General features: G+C 44.1%; 1 protein-coding gene and 1 long non-coding RNA gene across 2 annotated transcripts; both read right to left on the bottom strand.

Moving 5' to 3' along the window:
* Window positions 1-3,259: 3,259 nt before the first annotated feature.
* Window positions 3,260-10,396, bottom strand: LOC140219822 (uncharacterized). Its single transcript, XR_011896044.1, has 2 exons — window positions 8,115-10,396; window positions 3,260-4,555 (listed from the first exon to the last, which is right to left on the bottom strand). It is a non-coding gene; the product is annotated as an uncharacterized lncRNA (long non-coding RNA).
* A 3,524-nt stretch (window positions 10,397-13,920) lies between these two features.
* Prosbeta6 (proteasome beta6 subunit) lies at window positions 13,921-22,935 on the bottom strand. The gene is made up of 6 exons (XM_050196007.3): window positions 22,741-22,935; window positions 22,536-22,643; window positions 22,369-22,450; window positions 22,169-22,298; window positions 14,312-14,418; window positions 13,921-14,190 (listed from the first exon to the last, which is right to left on the bottom strand). Exons 1-6 carry the CDS (start codon window positions 22,824-22,826, stop codon window positions 14,005-14,007), a joined length of 699 nt encoding a protein of 232 aa, XP_050051964.1. The 5' UTR covers window positions 22,827-22,935; the 3' UTR covers window positions 13,921-14,004.
* Between the last annotated feature and the right edge of the window lie 26 nt (window positions 22,936-22,961).

The following is a 22,961-nucleotide window of genomic DNA, read 5'->3' as shown; positions in this document are numbered from 1 at the left end:
AACTGAAGGCAACTATTGTGTCTGCTTAGCACAAAACATAAGACTAGCATTACCTTCCGATATCGGTCCTTAAAATGCGCTATGAAATGCATTGGTGTGCCAGTTGCCAAAAGGCAGGGTGTCTACCAAGGTGAGTTTTTCAAATTCCCTGAGTAACACGGAACCTTGTGACACCATGTCACCTGATGCTGTTGCTCTCTAGTATGTTAAAGAATTGCAATAAACTTAATCCAGTTTGAATAGTAAGTGGTGTTTATTTTACTAAAAATAGAAAACTGAAGCAAGGGATTAGTAAAATGCACAGCGAATAAAATGGTAAAGCCCATTGCAAATCGAGTTGAACATCTTCAAATATGAATAAAAAGATGGAGAAGCAAATATTTTCGAAAACGAGCTACTTCTATCAAGTGATTGCAATCTCATTGGTATGAGGCCCCAACTCTGTCACAAGTGAAATTCTCTCTCAACAGTTGGTAAATCAACCTCAACTGTCCTGACATGCTTTCAGCCTGCGCACAACGCCTCAATGTTGCGTTTCACTGCTTTAATGAGTTTATTAGTTTATTTTGGTTCCGATGGGGACACCTGCATCTCGGCGTCAGCCAACAATTCGCTTTTTGGGCTAAAGCTCCTTAACAGAGGCCGCACAGTTACTTTCCCGATCATTCCTCGATGCGACGGACCTTTCCGTTCTCGTTCGCCCCACGGACCATTTGAAGCATCCTCTTCGTCAGTTGTACAGCAAACGTCCGAAAAAAATGAATGCATGTCTTCTGCTGCCCTAAAGGGCTCAAACGAAGTTGACATTAAACAAACGATACTAAACGAAAACGTCCGAAAAAGTTTATGCAAATCTTTTAGAGCCCTTAGGGGCTCAGATCAACACGGGCACCACCAGGAAGCTCTGAAGGCCTGCCAGCACACTTATTAAGCATGTCGGTGCTCGTACTGTGACAGGAGGCTGCGGGAATACGTACTGTGTCCCGTGACAATTGCACCTTCCCACGCTTGCTAAGCTTCACTGCAACACTTAGCGTATGCTTCATCGCGTAGCATTGCTGTGCCGAGGCGACGCTGCCTTTCGAAAACCGGCATAATGCAACGCGCCGTGCTTTCTAAGCTTTGAAGGATTACAAAGGCTGAGTCGGCGCCATTGCTACCAGCGGCTACGGCTGCCAGCGGATCTGCGTGCGAGAGCGCCGGATCGAGGCGACGAGATAATCAAAACGACGGTGTTGGCTTTAATTAATGCCGTTTCGGACCTGCGGTCGCGGCAAAAAGTCCGGAAAGTCGGACGTCGAAGGGTTCTTGCTTCTGGAATTGCGTACGTTCTTATACTTTTGCCGCGAAGCCGTCCGCATTATCGGGATTATCGGGCATGTCCCAAGGCAACTCCTCCAGCCGATGATACGGCGTCAAAGGCAATTCATTATGACTCCTCTCTTTTACTAGAGCTAGCATTATAGGGTGTTTTTTGTTCTCTTTCAATTAAATGACAGCTAATTTTTCCCTGATAGAAGCACCAATTTCCCGAGTTTTCCCCGAGTATTTCCAGACTATTCAAAATCTCTGAGAATTTCCGGTTTTCCCAGTTGGTAGACACCCTATTAGGTACCATGTTAATTGACATTCTAATGCAGATATTTTAGCAGATTTTGGGGACCTGCAATCTTGAAAGTGGTGCTACTCTGAATAGTAGTAATAAACCATTTAAAGTGATTGAAGTTAATCTTGTCCCAGTGGGAGGAGCCAGGGCTCCTGTGGCCTTGACTGCCAAGTGAAGGGAGCGTGACCGATTCATTATAATATGCCGCTGGTGATCCGGGCTAGAGCTGAGTAGCGTGGCCTCCCATTGGGGCTGGTTGGGGACCGTGGGAACCGCTGTATTTTTCTGACACCACCAGGTAGTATGGTATAAATTAGTGTATTCACCACAAAAAAGGATGCGTAATTGTATAGGGCAGGATCATCATCATCATCCTATTTTATGTCCACTGCAGGACGAAGGCCTCTCCCTGCAATCTCCAATTACCCTTGTCCTGTGCCAATCGATTCCAACTAGCACCCGCAAATTTCCTAATTTGGACGCACCACCTAGTCTTCTGCCGTCCTCTACTGCGCTTCCCTGCTCTTGGTACCCATTCTGTCACCCTAATGGTCCAATGGTTATCTCTGTGCATTACATGACCTGCCCAGCACCATTTTTTTCTCTTAATGTCAATTGGAATATCGTCTATACCCGTTTGCTCTCTGATCCAAACCGTTCTCTTTCTGTCTCCTAACGTTATGCCTAGCATTCTTCATTCCATCCCTCTTTGCATGGTCCTGAACTTCTTCTCAAGCTTCTTTATCAGTCTCCAAGTTTCTGTTCCATATGTCTGCACTGGTAAAATGCACTGATTGTACACTTTCCTTTTCAATAATAATAGTAAGCTTCCAGTCAGAAGCTGACAATGTCTGTCGTATGCGCTCCAACCCATTTTTATTCTTCTGTAAATTTCCGTCTCATGATTAGGGTTCCTGGTGAATAATTGACCTAGGTAAACGTACTCCTTCACAGACTCTAGAGGCTGAATGGTGATCTTGAACTCTTGTTCCCTTACCCGACTATTGATCTTGGAAAATATCTACAGAGATTCCACAGCTACCTGAATTCTACAAAAGTAGGAAGATACCTATAAAGAAAGGGGTCAGACAAGGAGACACAATCTCTCCAATGCTGCGTGCTTGGAAGAAGTATTCAAGCTGTTAAACTCTGAAAACTTGGGCGTAAGGATCGACAGCAAATATCTCAGCAACTTTTGGTTTGCAGATGACATTGTTCTGTTCAGCAACACTGCAGACGAGTTACAACAAATGATTGAGGACCTTAACAGCGCGAGAGAGTGTAAGAGTCGGGTTTAAGATTAATATGCAGAAGACAAAGATAGGGCAGGGTGCTACTGTTGTAGTAAGCTTGGGTGTCTGTACGTGTTCATCTGTAGTCGCCGTCAGGCGATAGTCTCCTCTGTGGTTAGCTCATTATGGGGTGAGGGCAGCTTCTACTTCCTAATCGGTGGTACAATATTATTTCTGCATATTGTGTCGGTGGACGGCAGGTATACATCCACGCGTCGCCTGTGTGCCATCTCCCAGTACTGGGAGGGTACGTGGTGCTCGGAGAGTACTCGTACCTTTAAGATTTCTGTTCAGCAGACATGACTTCTCTACTGCTCAACTTCAATTTCAGAACTGTAGCATGCACCCTAAAGTAAATATATTTTTTTTCACTTCACTTTCACTTTATTTCCAGCACAAAGTTGTGGTTCCTCCAGGCAAAAAACTTGTCATAAACAACTTGAGGAGACCTGGGGACCATACAGACAGCAAAGTGATACATCCACCAAACGATACATCACTGGGTATTTTGAAATAGTGAAAATAATATACAATGCAAGATAAAAACAAATACAGTTATGGCAACTACGAACATCTTTTCATGTACATTCAAAACATAGCAACATCAAAAATAAAGATGCACTTTTGTTATGAGGGTTCTTCACTCATTCAACAAGGGAAATCTTATTGCCACTTGAATTTATAAAGCTGTATGTTGAGAGCGAGAGAGAGAGAGAGAATACAGAGGAAGGCAGGAAGGCTAACCAGAGGTAGTTCCAGTTGGCTACCCTGCACGAGGGGAAGGGTTAAGGGGGATAAAAAGAGAAAGAAAGTAGAAGGGGGAGATAGAGAGAAAGCGAGACGAGCACTAACAAAGCGCGTACACTATAGAGCGGTAGTGGGCAGCGTTCTTAAAGTCTATCGTTAAGCCCCGTAGACCGCAGGAAACTTAATAACGTGACTAAGGCCTTCGACGTGGATGTTCTTTCAGAGCACTGACCTAAAGCTTTCAGTTCTGATAGTGGACGATTGTCCAACTGGTCCAGTACTCTGCACATCATTTGTCTCTGGGCACTATATCGCGGGCAGACACAGATAATGTGTGTGAGCGTCTCTTCGCTGTTGCATGTGTCGCAAGTGGGGCTGTTGGCCATTCCAATAGGGAAAGCATACGAGTTCGTAAAGGCAACGCCTAGCCACAGACGGTACAGCATCGTCTGTTCACGTCGTGGTAACCCAGGTGGGAGGTGCATCCGTATGTCCGGAGAGAACGAACGCAAACGACACATGGTGTAAGTGGTCGATCCCACAGGGGCAAAGTACAATCACAGGACATCAATCGCAGCCCAGCCGCAGCGTCTGTTTGCGAAAGCAGAATGAAGACTCGTTGACCACTTTCATGCGCAGATCGGGTGGCTTCGTCGGCGTGGTCGTTCCCACTGATGTTACAATGACCTGGAAGCCATTGAAAGATTATGTTGTGTCCCTTGTTATGGCTGTGATGATATATATGTGTCGAATTTCTGAGGCCAGTTGTTCATTGGGTCCGTAACGCATTGGGCTTTGTATGCACTACGAGTCAGTAAAGACAGTCCATTGCTGCAGTGGTTCCTGCTTAATGAAATCAAGTGCAGCACGGAGTGCCGCGAGTTCTGCACCCATCGATGTGGTCACACATCTGGAAAATCAGCGTGGAAAATCAGCGGAAACACCTGGAAAATCAGCGCGAGTTCAATGTCACATGGTTTGTTAGTGGGTTTAAACAATATGTAGTTAGTCTTTTTTAGATCCAATGCTAATTTATTTTCATGAAGCCAACTATCAAGCTGCATTAGGTAGTCATTTATCGTGTTCTGAAGGTCAATAAGTGTAGGCGCAGAAAAATATATATTGGCATCATCCATGTAAATTAATAACTTTGGCGAGTTAGGTATATCAAATATATCATTTATGTGAAGTATAAATAACAAGGGCCCTAGAATTGACCCCTGAGGCACTCCTTGTTTTACTATAGTAGTTGGGGATATAACATCACCAGTTTTTATACACTGTTTTCTATGAGAAAGACAATTTTTTTAAAGCTCTAAGGCAATGCCGCGAATGCCGTAATAATAAAATTTAAATAATAAGATTTCATTGCTAACACAATAAAACACTTTCATAAGATCAATGAAAAGACGAACGGTGTAAAGCTTATTTTCAATGTCATTCATTATTTTATCTTTAACATGTAATAAAGCTAGTTCAGTTTTATTTTTCGGAAAGCCGTGCTATGCGTCATTTATTATGTGGTGTTTAATTATAAAATTCACAACATGCATGTTAATAACATATTCAAAGACTTTAGATGGCACAGGCAGCACTGAAATTGGCCTGTAATTACACATGTCACTTATGGCCCCACACTTGTGTATTGGGCATATGCGGGCAAGCTTAAGATCAGTGGGGAAGATTCCAGTTTTAAGCAATCGATTAATTATAAGCGTTAGTGGTAGAGATATAAGATCTGCAACATATTTGATGGGTACAGCACAGAGGTCCTGCCAAAACGCTGTTTCTTATTTTACCCAATAAGTTTTCCACCTCTTGTGGATTTGAGAAATTGAGTTTATCAAGCTGACGCATTTCTGCACTGAATCAAAACAAGTTTCGGCACTAAGGTCCTTCTTGCTGGAAATCTGAAAATCATCGACATTGGTAAAGTATTCATTCATATCTGTGAGCGCTTCTACCTCCATTTTACCATGAGCAGAAGCTGCAATGTTAATACGACGCTTAACTTTCGAATTGTTAGACAAATTATTAACCTTGTTACAAAGCTTTCTAGGATCATTAAATATCCTAGCGAAAAGGCATTGATATAATAGCAAGTATTAGCTTTTTTCAAATTGGCATTTAATTTATTTCAGTACTTTTTGTATTCGCTAAGCACAGTAGTGTCACGTGTCTGTACAAATGCGTGATGCATTTTATTTTTAGTTTTGACCCTTTTGTATAAGCATCAACTACTCCAGGGTTTGCAAATTCTTTTTTGCTTCAGGGAGCATTGAACAAGTGGGAATATCTATCATTGATAAAGTGTGTAAAAGAAAAGGCGGTGTGATTTTTCAGGGTCACTTCCTGCGTAAACCAGGTTCCAGTTTGTAGTTTCCAGCACATAATAAAATTGGCGTAGCAGATCTTAATTTATCTTGCAATAGTATGACTTTTCATGGGAGTCACACCTGTCGCTGGTGAGTGGCAAAAATGTAAAGATAGGAAAGTTATCACTCATGTCGAGTGATAATATACCACTAGTGCAATTATGTTTGGGGATGTTTGGGATGCTGATGTCAAGTAAGCTGGCACTGTGGTCAGTAAGAGAAGTAGGTTGCGCAATGATATTTGAGCAAGCAAACAATTAAGTCAAGAATAGTTTCCAACTGTTTACAAGATGCATCCCCACTGAGCATGTCAATGTTTGCATCACCCATAATAAGAAATGGAATACGCATCAAATGGATTTTTTGCAGTAACGTTGCCGTAAAATAAAAAAATTCACTTATACTCTGTGGGAGGCCAATAAACAGCTGCAACGATAACATTTTGCACACGCACTGTGACACATTCGATACTAGGCATGATAGAGGTCATTTCATCAATAACATCATGGGTGAGGGAATCTTTAACATACAGACAAATTCCACTGCCTTGATTAGAAGGACGAACAATGCTATTATAAACATATCCTACAAAGTGTGGTTGGCTGTCATTTGGAGTTAACCAGGATTCCGTAAATAACAAAACATCAGATTTAGTGTAAAGACATTCAAGGAACAAACTGAGGCTATCTGTTTTATTTTTAATACTACGAATGTTTAGATGAAATGCAGCGAACTGCTTAAACAACCCGTTCAAGGCGTGACAGAGCCTGTTTTGGTCATAATATTGGCAGCCTGCCATCTTGGGGCAGCTTGCAAAACCCGTATGTCATGAAATTAACTATTGACGTATCCTGTCAACATCTTACTGACAACAGATTCTAAGCTACTCTGATGCTTTCGATTTCCATGCAAAGATTTTTCCTCCCTACATCCACACGAATTTCCAGCCAACTTCTCGTTTCTTTGCCACCGCAGCACCAAGTAATTGTTTACTTTGCCGGGTTGTTCTCATTTACAAAGATTGGAGCTGAAGTCTTAAAACCAATTGTTTTAGCCGAGGGCCTTTCTTTCCTGGCTTTCACGAGAACAGCATTTCGTTTGTCACATTTCACAAAACATACAACAATGCTTCTACTTCCATGCTTACTTGTACCCACCCTATGGCAGGTATCATTGTCAGATTCAGTAACTGGCTCCCAAATTGCAGCGCACACTTTTTTTCACAATGTCAAGTGGCCCTCCCTCATCAAGTGTGCCCTTAATTACAAGGTTGCTAGAACCATTGATCAAAAGATTGATTCGTGGTGCTCTTTAATTAGCCATGTGAACATTGCGATTTCTTATGCAGGTGATTCTGCCTCTCCCAGAAACCCACCTGAAAAGGCAGAAAAGCGCTATCAGTCATAGGCAATATTAATAAAGTTGACTGCTGGTATCATCATGGTATCTAATGTTTGCACACATTATGGATGTGCTTCTGAATTCATTCCAATATAGAATAATTTGCACATGTGTAGTGGAAACCCTTTACAGTGAGGCACTTGGAACCTACAATATCTCTTGTTGTACAATGGCAGGTCACTTTGTTGTCGCATACTTTACAGTTTGCAATAGAGCAGGCTAAGCATTTTCTGCAAAAGAAAACATTTAAGATGAAATCAAGAGAGTGAAACAAATTGCTAATTTTCTGCTTGACTTTTCTGATGGAGGTGTGCTCCACTGCAAAACCTGGGAGCAACACAAGATGCAGCTGCAGGCATTGAATGCCATGATATCCTCCCTTGTCAAATTTCTTGGTTCATTTACAGGGCTCTTCACCACTGCTGCCTTTGTTTACCTTTACAACAGCGCTGGCAATTTGCAACTCTACGTCCATGGAGAAGTATTGGGTGTTTATACATTCCTGCACTGCTTGCATTCATTGTAGCAACCCCGTGAGGTGAAACAAGCACTGCTCCAAGTTCTCTGAAGGACAAATAGAAAATGGCTGCAAACCACTTGTGCCCAGCTCAGTCAGCATGTATGTAGTCAGCTTGCACATGCATAACACACGGCCCTGCTCAGTGCAAGGAGAAGGGAAGTGCAAGCACTCACTGAAGCTTTTTTTGTCATTTCGCCAGTTCCAGAATGAATCGGTGAAAAACAGCAGGCTGCTCCCACAGGCTGTCTGGCTCATCATTCACGTAGTTCACCAGTGTTTTCACAGCTAAATCCTACAGCACGAAGATAGTTGTGCCTAATTTTGCTGGCAGGTCACACTTGTGCCGCTCATCAAAGTGTGCGGCTGTTTAACCCATTGAGCTTTTTTAAAAAAGCATTGGGTTTGGGGTGAGCTACCTTAGCTACTGCAGAGTCTGTACCCAACCGCATGGTCCTTGTTGTTGCGTCAACCAGTGCTCCACAGCGCAACTCAGTGGCAGAATCATTACAAGGATTATTTGTAAAGCAAGAAATCAACCATCAGGGACTATTAATTTCCTTTGTTGTGTGGGCAAATTCGTAGAAGTAGTCTTGGCTGTTGCGATTTTCAGAATGCACATCAAAAATATGGATTCAGCTGGGACATAGGAAATCCTTTATACAGGTCGTGTCCTAGTAGAGGCATTTTACTGAATACTGTCGGGCAAGGCAAATAAATGCAAGCAGGGTTCATGGTGCACACAGTAAAGAAGCCAACATGGTATTTTTTTACAGATTTTAATGTTAGCAGGTTGGCAGGTATGTGTACATTCATTCTCTATCTACATTAATACAATGAATGGTTTCAGGCAATTCATAACTATGCTGCCTGTTTAACGTTTTGATATTGCGCCATTACCCTTCTGTTGTAGCTTCCATGAAGGCATCACTACAACTATCATAGCTGGCAACTCACAGAAAATGTTTGTGCTGTCTTTACAGGGTCCTCAATATTTCGCTGCACATGTTCAAAAAAAGATTTTGGGCTCACCGCTGCACTGTTCTTGCTCAAATTTTGAAGAACGATTGCATTTTGGCATTGACTTCGTTTAGTATAACACTTGGTATGATTAATTGCCTGCTTTTTAAGACAAAAATGAGAAACTTTTCATCTGGGAAAAATAGAGACTGAAAAGCCGGCCCTGGCACAGGCTTGTGTCGTGACTTGCCGTCATGGAGGGCTGCCGCATGTTACTCGCTCGTGGCATAGAGTTTCCTCTATGGCTCCTGCCCTCCCTGAAACGCTGCTTTCTGCAGACGACGACAGGTGGCGACACAAGTTTATGCTTGTGCCGTCGCGGCAGCAGCTCGCATCCCCATAAGTGCAGGCAAATTTTCACTTTTTTCTTAGAAACCAGGCAATTAACTGTGTCAAGTGTTATACTAAACGAAGTTGACACCAAAATGCGACCGTTCTGCAGAATTTGAGCAAGAACAGTGCAGCCGTAAGCACAAAATATTTTGAACACATGCAGCCAAATATCCAGGACCCTGTACAATCAACTTGTTCTGCGCCATTGCTCTCTGCCCATCAGATCCATATCTAAAGTAAATGTAGTGTCCTTGCCTTTTTGTATTGTATTTTGCATTACACCGAGTGTCATCATACTATGGTGTCATTTCTAAGTTGATTTTTCTTTATAACTTGCCTGATAGGTACTGACAGGCTAGTTGGCGATCCACGATTCTGGTGAAGCACACTTGAAAAAAATGACGTTAATTTTTTTTTTTATATATAAAGTGCGCTGCTTCACTAGAAAATAACCTGCCTACATTTCCTTTGGTGTGCTTAACTTACTGCTGCTCTCCTATAATACACTTCGGTGCCTTGTGGGGAAAGTAATTGAAAATAAATTTCTGCTTTGCATAAGCTCAGTGGACAGATACACCTCTTCATCTGATGTCAACAGCATTTCCCCCCGAATGTCCATTCTTTTGAGGCTTGCTCTGGTGTGCCATCGTGCACAGTCTTTTCAGGGATAAATCGGTTTCCTATGAAAACTACTAGCGGGAACTTTGGCACTAGTGTCTATGGGAGCTGCAAGTGTGGTGGTTCAACCAGCGTGGGAATCGTGGAGAATGATGGTTAGAACATGGATTTGCCTGAGCTTCATTCTTCTGGCTTAATATAGCTTTGACTTTGCAAACTGATCATATTAAACCAAACCAAATTAAATTTTATTCAGCATTTCCCATACACATAGTGCTTTAAATGCCACTATTTGCAATGATATGACGCACAAGTGCAGAGAATAATTGTCATGCGCTTGAAAATTTACAAAGATAAAGTGTAATCATGTCACAAGAACATTTTAAGCAAATCCATGTTCTAGTCATCATTCCCCTGGTAGCTGCATGAGCGCAGTGCCAGAGTTCCCTCTAGTAGTAAGAAGCTCGAAAACAAGTTAAGGACCACGTAAAGAACAATGGAACGAAGAATGTTAGGCGTAACATTAAGAGACAGGAAGAGAGTGGTATGGATCAGAGCAAGCATGGATAGCCAATATTCTAATTGACATTAAGAGAAAGAAATGGAGCCGGGCAGGTCATGTAATGCATAGGTTAGACAACCGGTGGACCATTAGGGATACAGAATGGGTGCCAATGGGTGCACAGTTGAGGACGGCAGAATACTAGTGTGGGGAATTTGCAGGCGCTAGCTGGAATCGGTTGGGGCAGGACAGAGGTAATTGGAGAACGCAGGGAGAAACCTTCATCCTGCAGTGGACATAAAATAGGTTGATGATGACCAGCTATTACCAATACTTGGTCGTTGTAAGCTATTAATATGTGCAAATGCCAGCATTTAAGCATATTTGCAGACCACAATGGTCACATTGCTGTATGAACAAGCACACATGTTCATAACACCAGGAACCCTCAATCAGGAATGCGATATGTGGATCAAGCAGTTAGTATGTGCAAGCATACTGAAGCTTTTACAGTTTAAAATATAGTGGCAATAAATTAATTAACTCTTCTGCAGAAAAAAGCAAAAGGTTAGTGCAGAGATTGCGTGGGTGCTTTCTATGAGAATAATTCAATTTGAATGACTCATCAGTGGACGACAACCACGTGAGGTTCAACATCAGACAGCCTGCGCTGTGCAAGGCAATGCTATATGTTTTAACATCCAAGTACCATATCTTGGTGAAAGGAAGCCACAAAAGTCATGAATACATCTGGATAAATGGAACCACAATCCTGAGTGCACTGTCATCACCTCCATGCATCAATGTGTTCTTCAGTGATACTGTGCAATAGTCGCATCACTGTAGTTCAATAATGAGGAACGTTTTCAACGCCATAATAAAGAACTTCGTAGACATCACGCATCAGTCGCCCACAAACAGCCATAAAGTAACTGAGCACCATGCATTGTACGAAAAAATGTATCTACCTATGTATTAATGTTACTTGCACAAAGTATGACTCTAGAGCATTTGTTTTATTTTTAGCTCACACCTGCAGACTAAATCTCTCCTTGTTAAGGATGCATGTGGTGTAAATTTTAGAGACATTAGCAACATAAGGGAAGATGCTACTCGAAACATTTTTAAAAATTATTTGTAATAAAGATTTGAAACTACTGCCATTCATAACTTTTTTTGTAGATTTCAAATATGTCATTACTTTTTGTGCAGCTGCTATATGTTTTTATTATGTCCCACACAACTGCAAAATATAGTTATCTTTACTTGTGTATAAAATTTTCACGAAGAGCATCATGCTGTAGCTTATTTAGCTCTTGGTAGGCCACAAAGTGCCGATATCTATCCAATTAGCATGTACAGTATCTGGAACTACGCAAAAATAATTAGGACAGTTTAACTAATTTGTTTTTCACAATCTCATGACATATAACCTTGTACTTTCACAACTACTGCCAAGAGACATTGCAATTTTAAGTAGATATCGACATTCTACATATCTTGAAGAGCTGCATGCCAAATTTAGTTATAGGACAATTATAAGTGTACAAGCTCATTCTCACAGTATTGTGAAAAAGGTTTGTTGATGTGTACTAATCTTTCTTGCATAGTTCCACTAATTGTACATGCTGTTTGTAGATTTTATGTGATGAATCATAAGTGAATTAAATTTTTGCCAGAAAGAAATTATTAATTCTGAACTTCTCTGGCATTACCTGCGGAAACTGCCCAAAACATCCACCACAGTGGCTATGCGAGCACTGCTGCAAAGTGCGACATTGCAGGCGATTCCTAGCTGCTGCACACACCATCTTATGAAGCAGAATGCACAAACACCCATGTACCAAGATTTCGGTGCGAACAAGGAACCACCCGATACTAGAGTTAATTCGGTCCCTCAACAACAGCAACCCTCAAAGGCCATATGTAGCTCCAGGATGCAAAGCCACATATTTAGATCTTTTTCTCGCACTCCTTCACTACTTCTGAAAACGCCCTTTCTTTGCTTCTATTCTACTCCAAAACAAATTTTGTGCTCCTCAAGCTGCTCCAGAACGCTGAAAGATAGTACCACTCCTCATTATCTTTTATGCAACATACCTGCAGGAACTTCCGAGTCGATAGGAACAGCAAGTCATTTGCATTCACGGTGGCCAAGGAAAAAAACTAATATGACAGGTTGAAAGCAGTACATCTACATTTTTGTAGAGCACTAACGCTGCAGTGATTGTTGGAAACTTCCTCCGTTTCAGTTGCAAGACATTAACATAAGATTTGATGCTATGAGTATCTACATTTGTCGCTGAGATGCAATGCACAAAGCTTTACCTCTCGGGCACACAAATGATTCTAGTCATCAACAGAAATCAGCATGTTTCGCCATGTTCAAGACCTGGCACCACTTGCACCTATGTAACAATCTTGGTGAGAAACAACACAATACCTATATTTACCTACCTAAGTTTTACGCGCAAGCGTAACTGTCCAGCTCTTTAGATCGGCAGTGTCTGTCTGAAGCCGCAAAGCAAGTGAACTTGGAAGGCGCGTGGAGGTTAAGAAAATAGCATGCAGGGGAAAGTATTAAGGAGCGCGAGCGCACTGCAAAGTAGCACCACCTATAAGAATGTGTAGACAACGTTGAGTGGTGGCGGGAAGGTCAAACGAGGCAAAGCGTCGCAAAGGACGAAGGTAGGAAGAGGTGCGTTGGGTTGACCTCCTCTGGCTATTGCTACAGGTGTTGTTTTCGATACAGAGAGAGCGAGAGAGATGCAAATGAGAGAAACGTAGGGAGGTTAACCAGAGTTAAATCCTCTGGTTTCCTACCCTGTGATACAGACGTACTGGGATAACATCGTCCTCGCGCGCCGTATGCTGTGCATGCAAGTTAGCGCGTGCGACGGTGAGCCAGCGGTGGCGGCTCAATCTCGCATGTGCGTGGGAGGAAGCACATGAGATTTTCAAGGCGGGGCGTTGTACTTATGCCGCACACGGTCGCACGGCTTTTACCTTGAAAGCTGCTTTGGGGGCAGTCTAGGTGAGATGGTGGGCCGACGACCTGTAGCTTTGCGTGCGCAGTGTTATCACCCCTCAGTTTGCGTTGAAACATCACTTCGCTCGCTGCTGCTGCCGCAATTCCTCACGCGAGTATTTTGACGAGTGTCCGCGGTCACCGAGTGTGAAGTGTTCATGTTTGCCTGCACACGCTGACACCATGCTAGTTCATTTAGTTTGTCAGCTAATGTTTACAAGGGTGGGGGGGTTCTACTACGGCGGCTGCGGTGTATGGCGCGGCCGTGCGAGCCCAGTCTTGAACACGATCTGCAATGCAGACAGTGCAGGCATTTACGCGCACCGAAGGCCGATAACGTGTGCTACAGCACCAAAAAGCTTGCACATCACCTGCGTTCACTAAGTGAAACGTCACTGCAAATTTTTATTCTAGATATATTGAGCAGGACTAACTGGATGCGCACAGTTCCTTGCACTGCTACACAATGAGAAGCAACACAGTCACAATTTTCTTTTAATGTAAGGCAACACACCAATGTGATGGAAAGCTTTAAATGTTGCCACATGACATATATCACCACAGCTCAGTCTCTGCGAAGTGCCAGCTGCTCCTCTTTGATGCCATTCTTGTCAATAATATTGATGACAACCGAGTCTCCAGTGTAGATATCTCTCTCAGCAGCAGAAATGAAAACATCTTTGATGATGTTCACAGCTCGCTCTCGAGTTGGTGGCTCCAGCGTCACATTTTCCATGTTCTTGAAACCAATCTAACAAAGAATAAATACATATTTTTACTGAAGCATAGTCAAATGCTTGCCAAGCATAGTTCAACTATGTCACAACCGTGCGTCAAACAGACATACCAAGAAAAGGTCAAAAGTGACTTGCCTGGTTGTCCAAGAGTGGCTGAAGTAAGGCACTGGAGGAGCCTCCTGCTCTGTACTGCACCCTTTCAGAATGACCAACAGGGTCATAGCAGTATATGCACCCTTTACCTGCATCAACAAAAAATACAGCAGATGTGCAACATTGTGGCCAATGCAGTGCAAATTGTAAGCTGTATAGTCCCATAAATCTTTGTAGTTAACATAAATGAGTCACTTTTTGTTCACTTCTTAAACCTGCTACTCATCTCCCCATAAAAATTGCAGGCATGAAGGTTCGAAATGAGCTACCCCTACAGTCCATTTTTCAAGCCTCATGCTGATACACAAGAACAAGCTACCAACTTTGTTTCGGTGCAATTTCAGTGCAATCATAAAAACACATTCGTTGCATTTGATGGGCTGTGCGAATGCATAAATATTGTTTACACTCCACTAAATTTCAGAGGTCTTTTCAAACTACCATTCAAGCATAAAAGCTTGAGTAACGCTACAAAAAAAGTACAAGTGTTTAATTTAAACAGTTTCGACTAGTGGAACTGCCTTCATCAGGCTTTGAAAAAAAGTGCCACTTCAGCACCGATATTGAATATGTCAGACAGCATGGTTGGTCCATTCTTAGAAAAAGAAGGAAAGGAAACATGTAAGAAATTAGTAATAACGAGAAGGAAACAGGTGCGACAGTGATTGACTGTTTGTAGGCACTTTAACAGCTTTGAACATCTTGGCAAATCGGTTAAACAGAGGCCCGCAAGGTGGAGCAAGGTTCATGAAAGGGAAAATTGTCATCCACCAGACTGTAGCACAAGGCTATACAGTAAATCCAATACAGATTTCTCAGAAAGGTAGCTTATTTATTTTTTCTTTTAACTTTGACCTGGCCTGGGAATCGAACCCAGAACCAACGGCTCTCCAGGGTGGTTGCTCTACCACCTGAGCTCACCAGGAGGCTAGCCGATCGCAGACCGAGAATGAATAATTCGAAGCACAGGGATTTTGTAGCTTCATGCTAGTCGGGTGGATGACAATATTCCTCTTCACGAACCTTCCTCCATCTTGCCAGCTTCTGCCTAACTTACTTGCCATATCCAGTGTCATTGTTCATTAAATGCTCGATTAATTCGCCTTCGCTTTGCAATCGGTTAGCCCCATGGTTACCTCAGATGGCAGAGCAACCGTCCTAGAAAGGCACTGGTCCCGGGTTTGATCCCCAGACCAGGACGAGTTTTTCAACTGCGACACTTTCTTTCTGAACTGCAAGCAAAATGGGAGCTGAAGGCGAAAGTACCACACAATGCCCACCCTTTGCCCAAGGGGCTTCCTCGGGGCGCACAAGTCCTGGTGCACAAAGCCAGGACGGGTGCAGCACTCACCGAAGACGTCCTGGCTAAGTGGCGCGCGCCCGCCACTTCAAGGAAGACACAAGGTCATCAGAGACAATGACTGGACAATGAGGAGGACGGAGAAACAGAGCCAAACGTGATGACGCCACCAGTGACGTGCAGTACGTGTGACACTGGTGCTCGCCCGACAATCAGGCACCATTTGTGGGACTGTCCCGGACTTGCGATAGTAATAGACAAACACAAAGGATGCAGCATTACCTCACTGGAGGCATGGACCACGCCAATCCCTCAGTTCGATGCCAGGCGAACTATTAACTCTTTATGGGAGTTTGCGCGCAAGGCCAGCTTGGCCGGTGTCACGGTCTCAGGGTGGTAAACATGACACAAGGAACGTTTTGAGTTAGGAAAAGCCTTTATGGGGCATGAGCATAAGAAAAATGCGTATATCCAGAAAGCACGCGTTTCCAACCCAATGGCAAGACCCTAACATACAACAAACTATATACAAAGCTAGTTAATTGAAAATATTGTCTTAAGTCCTCGCACACGACGTATTACGAAGTTGAAAATATTGACATAAAGTCTATCGACATGGCCACGTCACCTCGTCGTCGCTGCTTCCGACGACACATCGTTGGGCCCGCCGATGCGTCGTAGACTTGACGTCACCGAGTCCGACATTCGGTCCACGGTTGGCCTGGTCAGGGGGTCAGGAGGGTGGAGTGACCTAGGCGCCTGGATTGCCCGGTCAACTTTGCAAGCTGCGGATCGTAGTCGCAGGGAATCCGGGAAGCGACGCCGTCAGCCTGTAGCTGCGGCTTCCGGTGGGAGGTCCACTCAGCTCGCGGGTCGTGGCCGCGGCAGCTGAAGAACTGCTTCCACTGGGTTGCCGCCGTCTCCGCGATCCACCCGTCCTGTTCGGCCTCCAGCCTCTTCTCCTCGCCTTCGTCCCAGAGCGTATCCGGGCCGCTCTCTTCGGCTACGTGTCCCTTCTCCCATTGGCCACGTAGCTGCACGTGCACTTTTGCGCTTCTTCTGCTTTCATATAGTATTCTTTTTATTCATATGCTCTTAGTGTCTTCTTGTTTTCTTCTGCTTTTTTTTTCTTCTTTCTTTCTTCCTGTATTGGCTGGTTATGAACGTGTAGTGTTTTGTTTGTATTTTCTTTTGGTTTTTGTATTTCTTTGTTTATGATCCCCAACATTGACCGGCAACCGTGCATAGGCCACTGAGCCATCCTTTTCATTAAAGTTAGTAATTCTCTCTCTTCACCCTGAGAAACCTGTATTAGTTTTCACTATTGTTCCGTTTAGCTTGTAGAGCTCAATATACATAAACCCACATTGGATTTCCTTTGTAGCTTCATCTTACAGTCTTGTGGATGACAATGTACATTGAACATTTTTCAAGGCAAGTAAAATTTTAAAGAATGCACAATGGTTACGAGTGTGTAGCGTGAATGTTCAAGCGTTAGCTGTGGTGCAAGCTAGGCGTTCTCGCTCACCATCTCTCAAGCTTGCCAAATCGCTTGGTCTGAAGGTCCTGCTTCAGACATTACATTTCACTGTAAAGGATGCCTTATACATAATGGTTTAAACTACTACGTTCCTCTCCGATGCTTGAGTGCTCAGCAGCTTTCTACGCATACACTGGCGCAGCCGTGGGATGAATGGATGTTATCAGCGTCCCCTTTAGAACGGGGCAGTGGGTTGCACCACCAAGCTCTTGCTATTATACTGTCTAATGTACTACCTAGGTTAAAAGCAGGAAAAAAAAAAAGAAGAAGAAAGAAAACACGAATTCCCATAACCAAATTTTCTGACCCCCTATTGTGAACTTTGTTTTTGTATGTCTCCGTTTTTTTGTCGTTTCCCTACTTTTCTTCCACCAATCTTTCAATTGCCTCTTGCTAATCTCTATTGCGGACGTGTTTACTTTCCCCCTGCTCTCGCTGAACCCAAGGGCTTCAAGAGTCCAGTGGTGCCTAAGTTGACCGCTGGGCAGATATCTTCGCATTCTAATAAAACATGCTCCATCATTTCCTTAGCTTTAACGCAGCAAGCACATGCTTCTTCTTCCTTCTATCTTGCTTTATAGGTGCGTGTTCTAAGGCATCCTGATCTTGCTTTGAAAAGTAATGAGCTTCCCTTTGAGTTATCATAAATTGTTTCTTTCCTGATTTCGTTTTTCTCTCTTAAATAGTTACTCATGGCAGGTTTCTTTTCCATTGTCGTCACCCATGAGATTACTTCAGCCTCTCCGACTTTGCACTTGACATTCTTTGTTGCTGTGTTTCTCACCCTACAGGCCACATACTTGCTGGTAAGCTTCCTAGTTCTTTTTCTCCACTGTGAATAAATATTTTTCTGTACAAATACCTCAACACTCTCCCAGCCCATTTACTTTCTTCCATATTTTTTAGTCGTTCTTCATAATCAATTTTACTGTGAGCTTCCCTCACTTCAAAACTTGTCCAGCCCATGTCACCTTGCACAGCTTCATTTGTAGTCTTCCCGTGACGCATGGAGGGCAATGCCATCTGGTGTTGTTGCAGGGAACCGAGCTTCAATGGTTCAAGCCCATCAAGCCCAGACCTTCGCTTCCGTCAACTTGGGTCGCAATGCCATTGATGGCGGTGTGTGGCATTTTTACCACCCGTTAACTACCAAGCTGCTTATGTTATTCAAACGGCCATCATTCTGGTGATAGTATTACTGGTTAAGCTGAATTTACATGTGAGGGCAAAATCTGGCCTAATCAGCAGGCCGAACGGTCACATGGTCATTTGATGCAGGCTGCCACCAGACAAGGCCGCATTCACACAGTGGTAGCGTGCTCGCGGGATTCAAACCGATCTGCTTGTTTACTCTCAACTCCAACCCTCTTGCACTGTACCAAAGCACTGGAGGTGAGGGCATTCTTTGCAGCCCCTCACTCCGATTCTTCCCCTTGTGTTTATTGTCAACAAAACAACAAAGGAAATGTTCACCCTTGCGGGTCACAAACGTGATTCCACAGCCCATGTTGACAGACTTGATGCTGACTAGGCTAGTCATTAATCAAAAGACTAGCGCAAATAACAGGGACACAGACAGAGAAGACGACAGGACGAGCACTAAACATCAACTGAGGTTTTACTGCGAGAGAAGGTACATATATACATTTCGGTGGTGCATGCGCATTCAGGTTAAAACAGTACAGGCACAATCTTATCAAAATGTGGCAAACTATTCTGTAAGTAATTTTTTTTCTTTTTTAGACAAGGCAAGTGATGCCGTGCTGACACAGTTATCACCTTCCCTGTCAATGTGATATGCCTCACAAATCTCGCGCCCCCACCTTGTGCCTCCCCTACCAAGCACACACGTGGAATCAAACGCAGGCACGCACCCGCACCGCTTACAATGCTTGGCCAAATGGCCGCCCCCCGCTAATGAATCTACCAGCGTTCGGTGCTCTCGTAGCCGTTCATTTAGGCAGCGGCCAGACTGCCCCACGTAGCATCTACCGCAAGAGAGAGGTATGCGGTATACGACCCCAACAATGCAGGGTACATACTTGCATTCATGTTTTATGGCGCAGACCGGTTTTTTCTTTTCGTTTACGGCTTTGCACATGCGCACCAGCTTTTCGGGGGCAGTGAACATCACGTCCACGCCACACTTCTCTCCAACTTTTCTCAGCCGGTGCACGTACGGTATAGCTGTACGCTTCAGCTTCTTGCAGCTTTTTTCGGCTGCCACGCCAGTGCGTCCACCTGCCCTGATTTCTTTCAGGAGGCAATCCGCCACAGCCGTCGCAATATCTTTCGGAAAACCGGCGTTCTGCAACCGGAGCACTTGCATTTGCAAAATAACCTCAATTTTATGGTGGCAAGACTTTTCGAGAGCACCACGCAGGCAGTTTTTTGCAATGCCCCTCTTAACCAATTTTGACTGAGCCGAATTATATGCTAAAATTTTCTTTTTTGTGCGTGGCTGGTACGACCAGCAGATGTGCCCTGTGCCAAAGTACAGACACAGCTCGACTGTGGCGGAATGCCTCCTGAAAGAAATCAGGGCAGGTGGACGCACTGGCGTGGCAGCCGAAAAAAGCTGCAAGAAGCTGAAGCGTACAGCTATACCGTATGTGCACCAGCTATCGCACCGGCTGAGAAAAGTTGGAGAGAAGTGCGGCGTGGATGTGATGTTCACTGCCCCCGAAAAGCTGATGTGCATGTGCAAAGCCGTAAAAGAAAAGAAAAAACCGGTCTGTGCCACAAAACATGAATGCAAGTATGTACCCTGCAATGTTGGGGTCGTATACCGCATACCTCTCTCTTGTGGTAGATGTTACGTGGGGCAGTCTGGCCGCTGCCTCAATGAACGGCTACGAGAGCACCGAGCGCTGGTAGATTCATTAGCGGGGGGCGGCCATTTGGCCAAGCATTGTAAGCGGTGCGGGTGCGTGCCTGCGTTTGATTCCACGTGTGTGCTTGGTAGGGGAGGCACAAGGTGGGGGCGCGAGATTTGTGAGGCATATCACATTGACAGGGAAGGTGATAACTGTGTCAGCACGGCATCACTTGCCTTGTCCAAAAAAGAAAAAAAAATGTACTTACAGAATAGTTTGCCACATTTTGATTAGATTGTGCCTGTACAGTTTTAACCTGTGCTGTTTAACCTGTACTGTTTTAACCACCATCGAAATGTATATATGTACCTTCGCTCGCAGTAAAACCTCAGTTGATGTTTAGCGCTCGTCCTGTCGTCTTCTCTGTCTGTGTCCCTGTTATTTGCGCTAGTCTTTTGATTAATGATGACACACCAACTAGCCCAGCTTTCTGCCTTGATTGATTAGGCTAGATAGAGGACAGACTGCCAGACAGACAGACGGAAATACCAGCCAGCATTTTCAATCCGGCCTGCAGGCAGAGAGGGCCAGATTTGCTGAGCGCAGCATGTTTTGCTGATGCACGTGTCACATGATGCGCTGTTCGCTTTGAAACTCCCTGCTCCGTGCCATCATCTGAATCAGCTTTTAAAGATCCCATGAAATTGGTGCTGCTGACAGTGATGTGACTATTGTCTTTACAAAACTGAGGAACGAGCTAAGAAAAGCTAAGGCTTTAAATTAATGTTCTTTTTAGTGAACGACATTGGGCAGGGCAGGCTCGTTGGCAAAGATGCGAGGGAAGGGAGGCACAGTTCTACATTTGTTTGGGCAAGGGAGCAAATGGGAGAGGAGACAAGTTGGAAAAGAAGGAGAGGGACAAAGTGGAGCAGAACCAAGAAGAGCACTGTCACGAAGAAAATCAGGTACTTTTGATGCAGAAGGGCTGATTTTAGTTCCTCCCCATGCCTGTGTCTGTGACCTCGGGAATAGGGGATGCTTGTTTTATAGTGGTGGGGCTAGTTGAAGTGAAGGTATTGCTGACGATCTGTTGGCTTTTTAAATAGTAAAGGCTCATTCACACTGGCGACTGACAGTGGTCGCGCGACCATTTTGGGCCAGTCGCTCGCTGCTCGATATTTCCGTCATGCGACCGTGGTCGCGAAATTGATAAACCAATCAGCGGCGCACCAGAAGTGATCTTTCATGTGTCTACATCCGGCCTCCTCCCACGTCGCAGCAAATACAGAGTGCACGCCACCATAGATTCCGAGAGTTCTCGCTGAGAATAATAATCTCCGGGATTGCGACTTGCGGGTCGCGTTCAGCCGGGCTTGCCGGTGTGGACATTAGTTGCCTTCGGTCGATTGTTGGTCGTGCGACCTTCTCAAGTCGCCGGTGTGAATGAGCCATAACATGGAGATGCGACCTCTGCACAAGGACACGGTAACGTCTAGGAAGTGAACACTATTTTGGAAGAAAGTGTGCGTTAAGTTATCGTCAATTTGACGAGTGCCAAGAATTAAAATTAGAAATGAAGTGCAAGAGGCTTTGCTCACTGTGGGCCCAGACATATGATACATCATCCAGGAATCTCCAGCAAAATATTTGTTTTATGAAATAATTTTAAGGTAGGACATTTCGAATGATGCCATAACGATGTCAGCATAATTAAGAGCAATCTTGGTTCCCATAGCAGTTCTGGTGATTTGCAGATAATGTTTGTTGTCGAATTCAAAGTTGTTATATTTTAGTACTAGATCCAGAAGAGTTTCAATTGTTCCTTTTCATAAATGGGCAAGTGAGCTGGATTTGGCATATGTGGAAACTGTGGCAGCTATGTCCTCTGTGTGGGATATGTCTGTACAAAGATGAGACATCCATAGCGAAGAAAGAATTAATCACTGTCAACCATTTTCTTCTCAGCTTGACTCATATCTTGCAGGTTTTCTTTCCTTCTTTCTTTTAAGAACCGACCAACCATGCTGTCTGACAATGCCGGTTACCCGATTAAGGCCGGTGTTGAAATTAAGCACTTTTTCTATTTACCTTGTAGTGTTGCTCAATATATATATATATATATATATATATATATATATATATATATAGAGAGAGAGAGAGAGAGAGAGAGAGAGCAAGCTTACCATCTTCGTCGAGGCCCGCCAGAATGTTGGAGATGTAATAAGGGAAGAACCTCTTGTTATAGAGCATAGTGACAACAAGTTGAGCCACTGCAGGCGTGCTCATCAGCTTGTGGTGTTCATGCAGATACATCTGCGTAAGTGATGTTTAAGGTTAGAACCAATTTTTTAAACGTACTAGATGTGCAGACATACGTATTTACCTTCATTCGCGCCTCCAGAAACCGTGTGAACGTGAGAATGTCACACCAGCAACCCGTAGAACCAAGGACACATTGGTTGGACCTGAATTAGCGGGAAAGATCGTCGATTGTGCTTAACAAGAAGTACGGGAAACGCTGTTATGCCATGCTCAGTAGCGACTGCTTACAGCTTGAACAGCTTCGACTGCTCTCTCGTGTGGATCTGGTATCCGCTGCTCAGACGACTATCAGACGCGATGACTGCAAAGTCTTCCCCTGCAACGGCCACGATGCTCCTGCGAAAACCGAAAGCAAACGTATCCAAATCCTGGAGCAAACAAAAGCTGGTGCAAGCAGTAAGTAGTCGTGGTGCTAAGAAGCGTATGTACTTACCCTCCGTTATCGCTGTAAGGACTGAAATACGCTTGCTTAGGCCCACCATAGTAAGAAAGCACAGGCTGCTCAGTTAACACATCCATGTTAAAGATGAAATGCTCGCGCACTACAGGGGCGATTTCTCTCAACGCAGTCGTTGAATGCCACTACGCGCGCATAGGCGACCACCGCAAAACTGCAAGAGAGTGAGTTGACTTTTTCAGTTCGTCCAGCCTTGG

This window comes from Dermacentor andersoni, chromosome 1 (genome assembly GCF_023375885.2).
Source record: "Dermacentor andersoni chromosome 1, qqDerAnde1_hic_scaffold, whole genome shotgun sequence".
Lineage (NCBI taxonomy): Eukaryota > Metazoa > Arthropoda > Arachnida > Ixodida > Ixodidae > Dermacentor > Dermacentor andersoni.
Note: the sequence above shows the minus strand (reverse complement) of the source record. Positions and strands in the feature narration are given on the sequence as shown.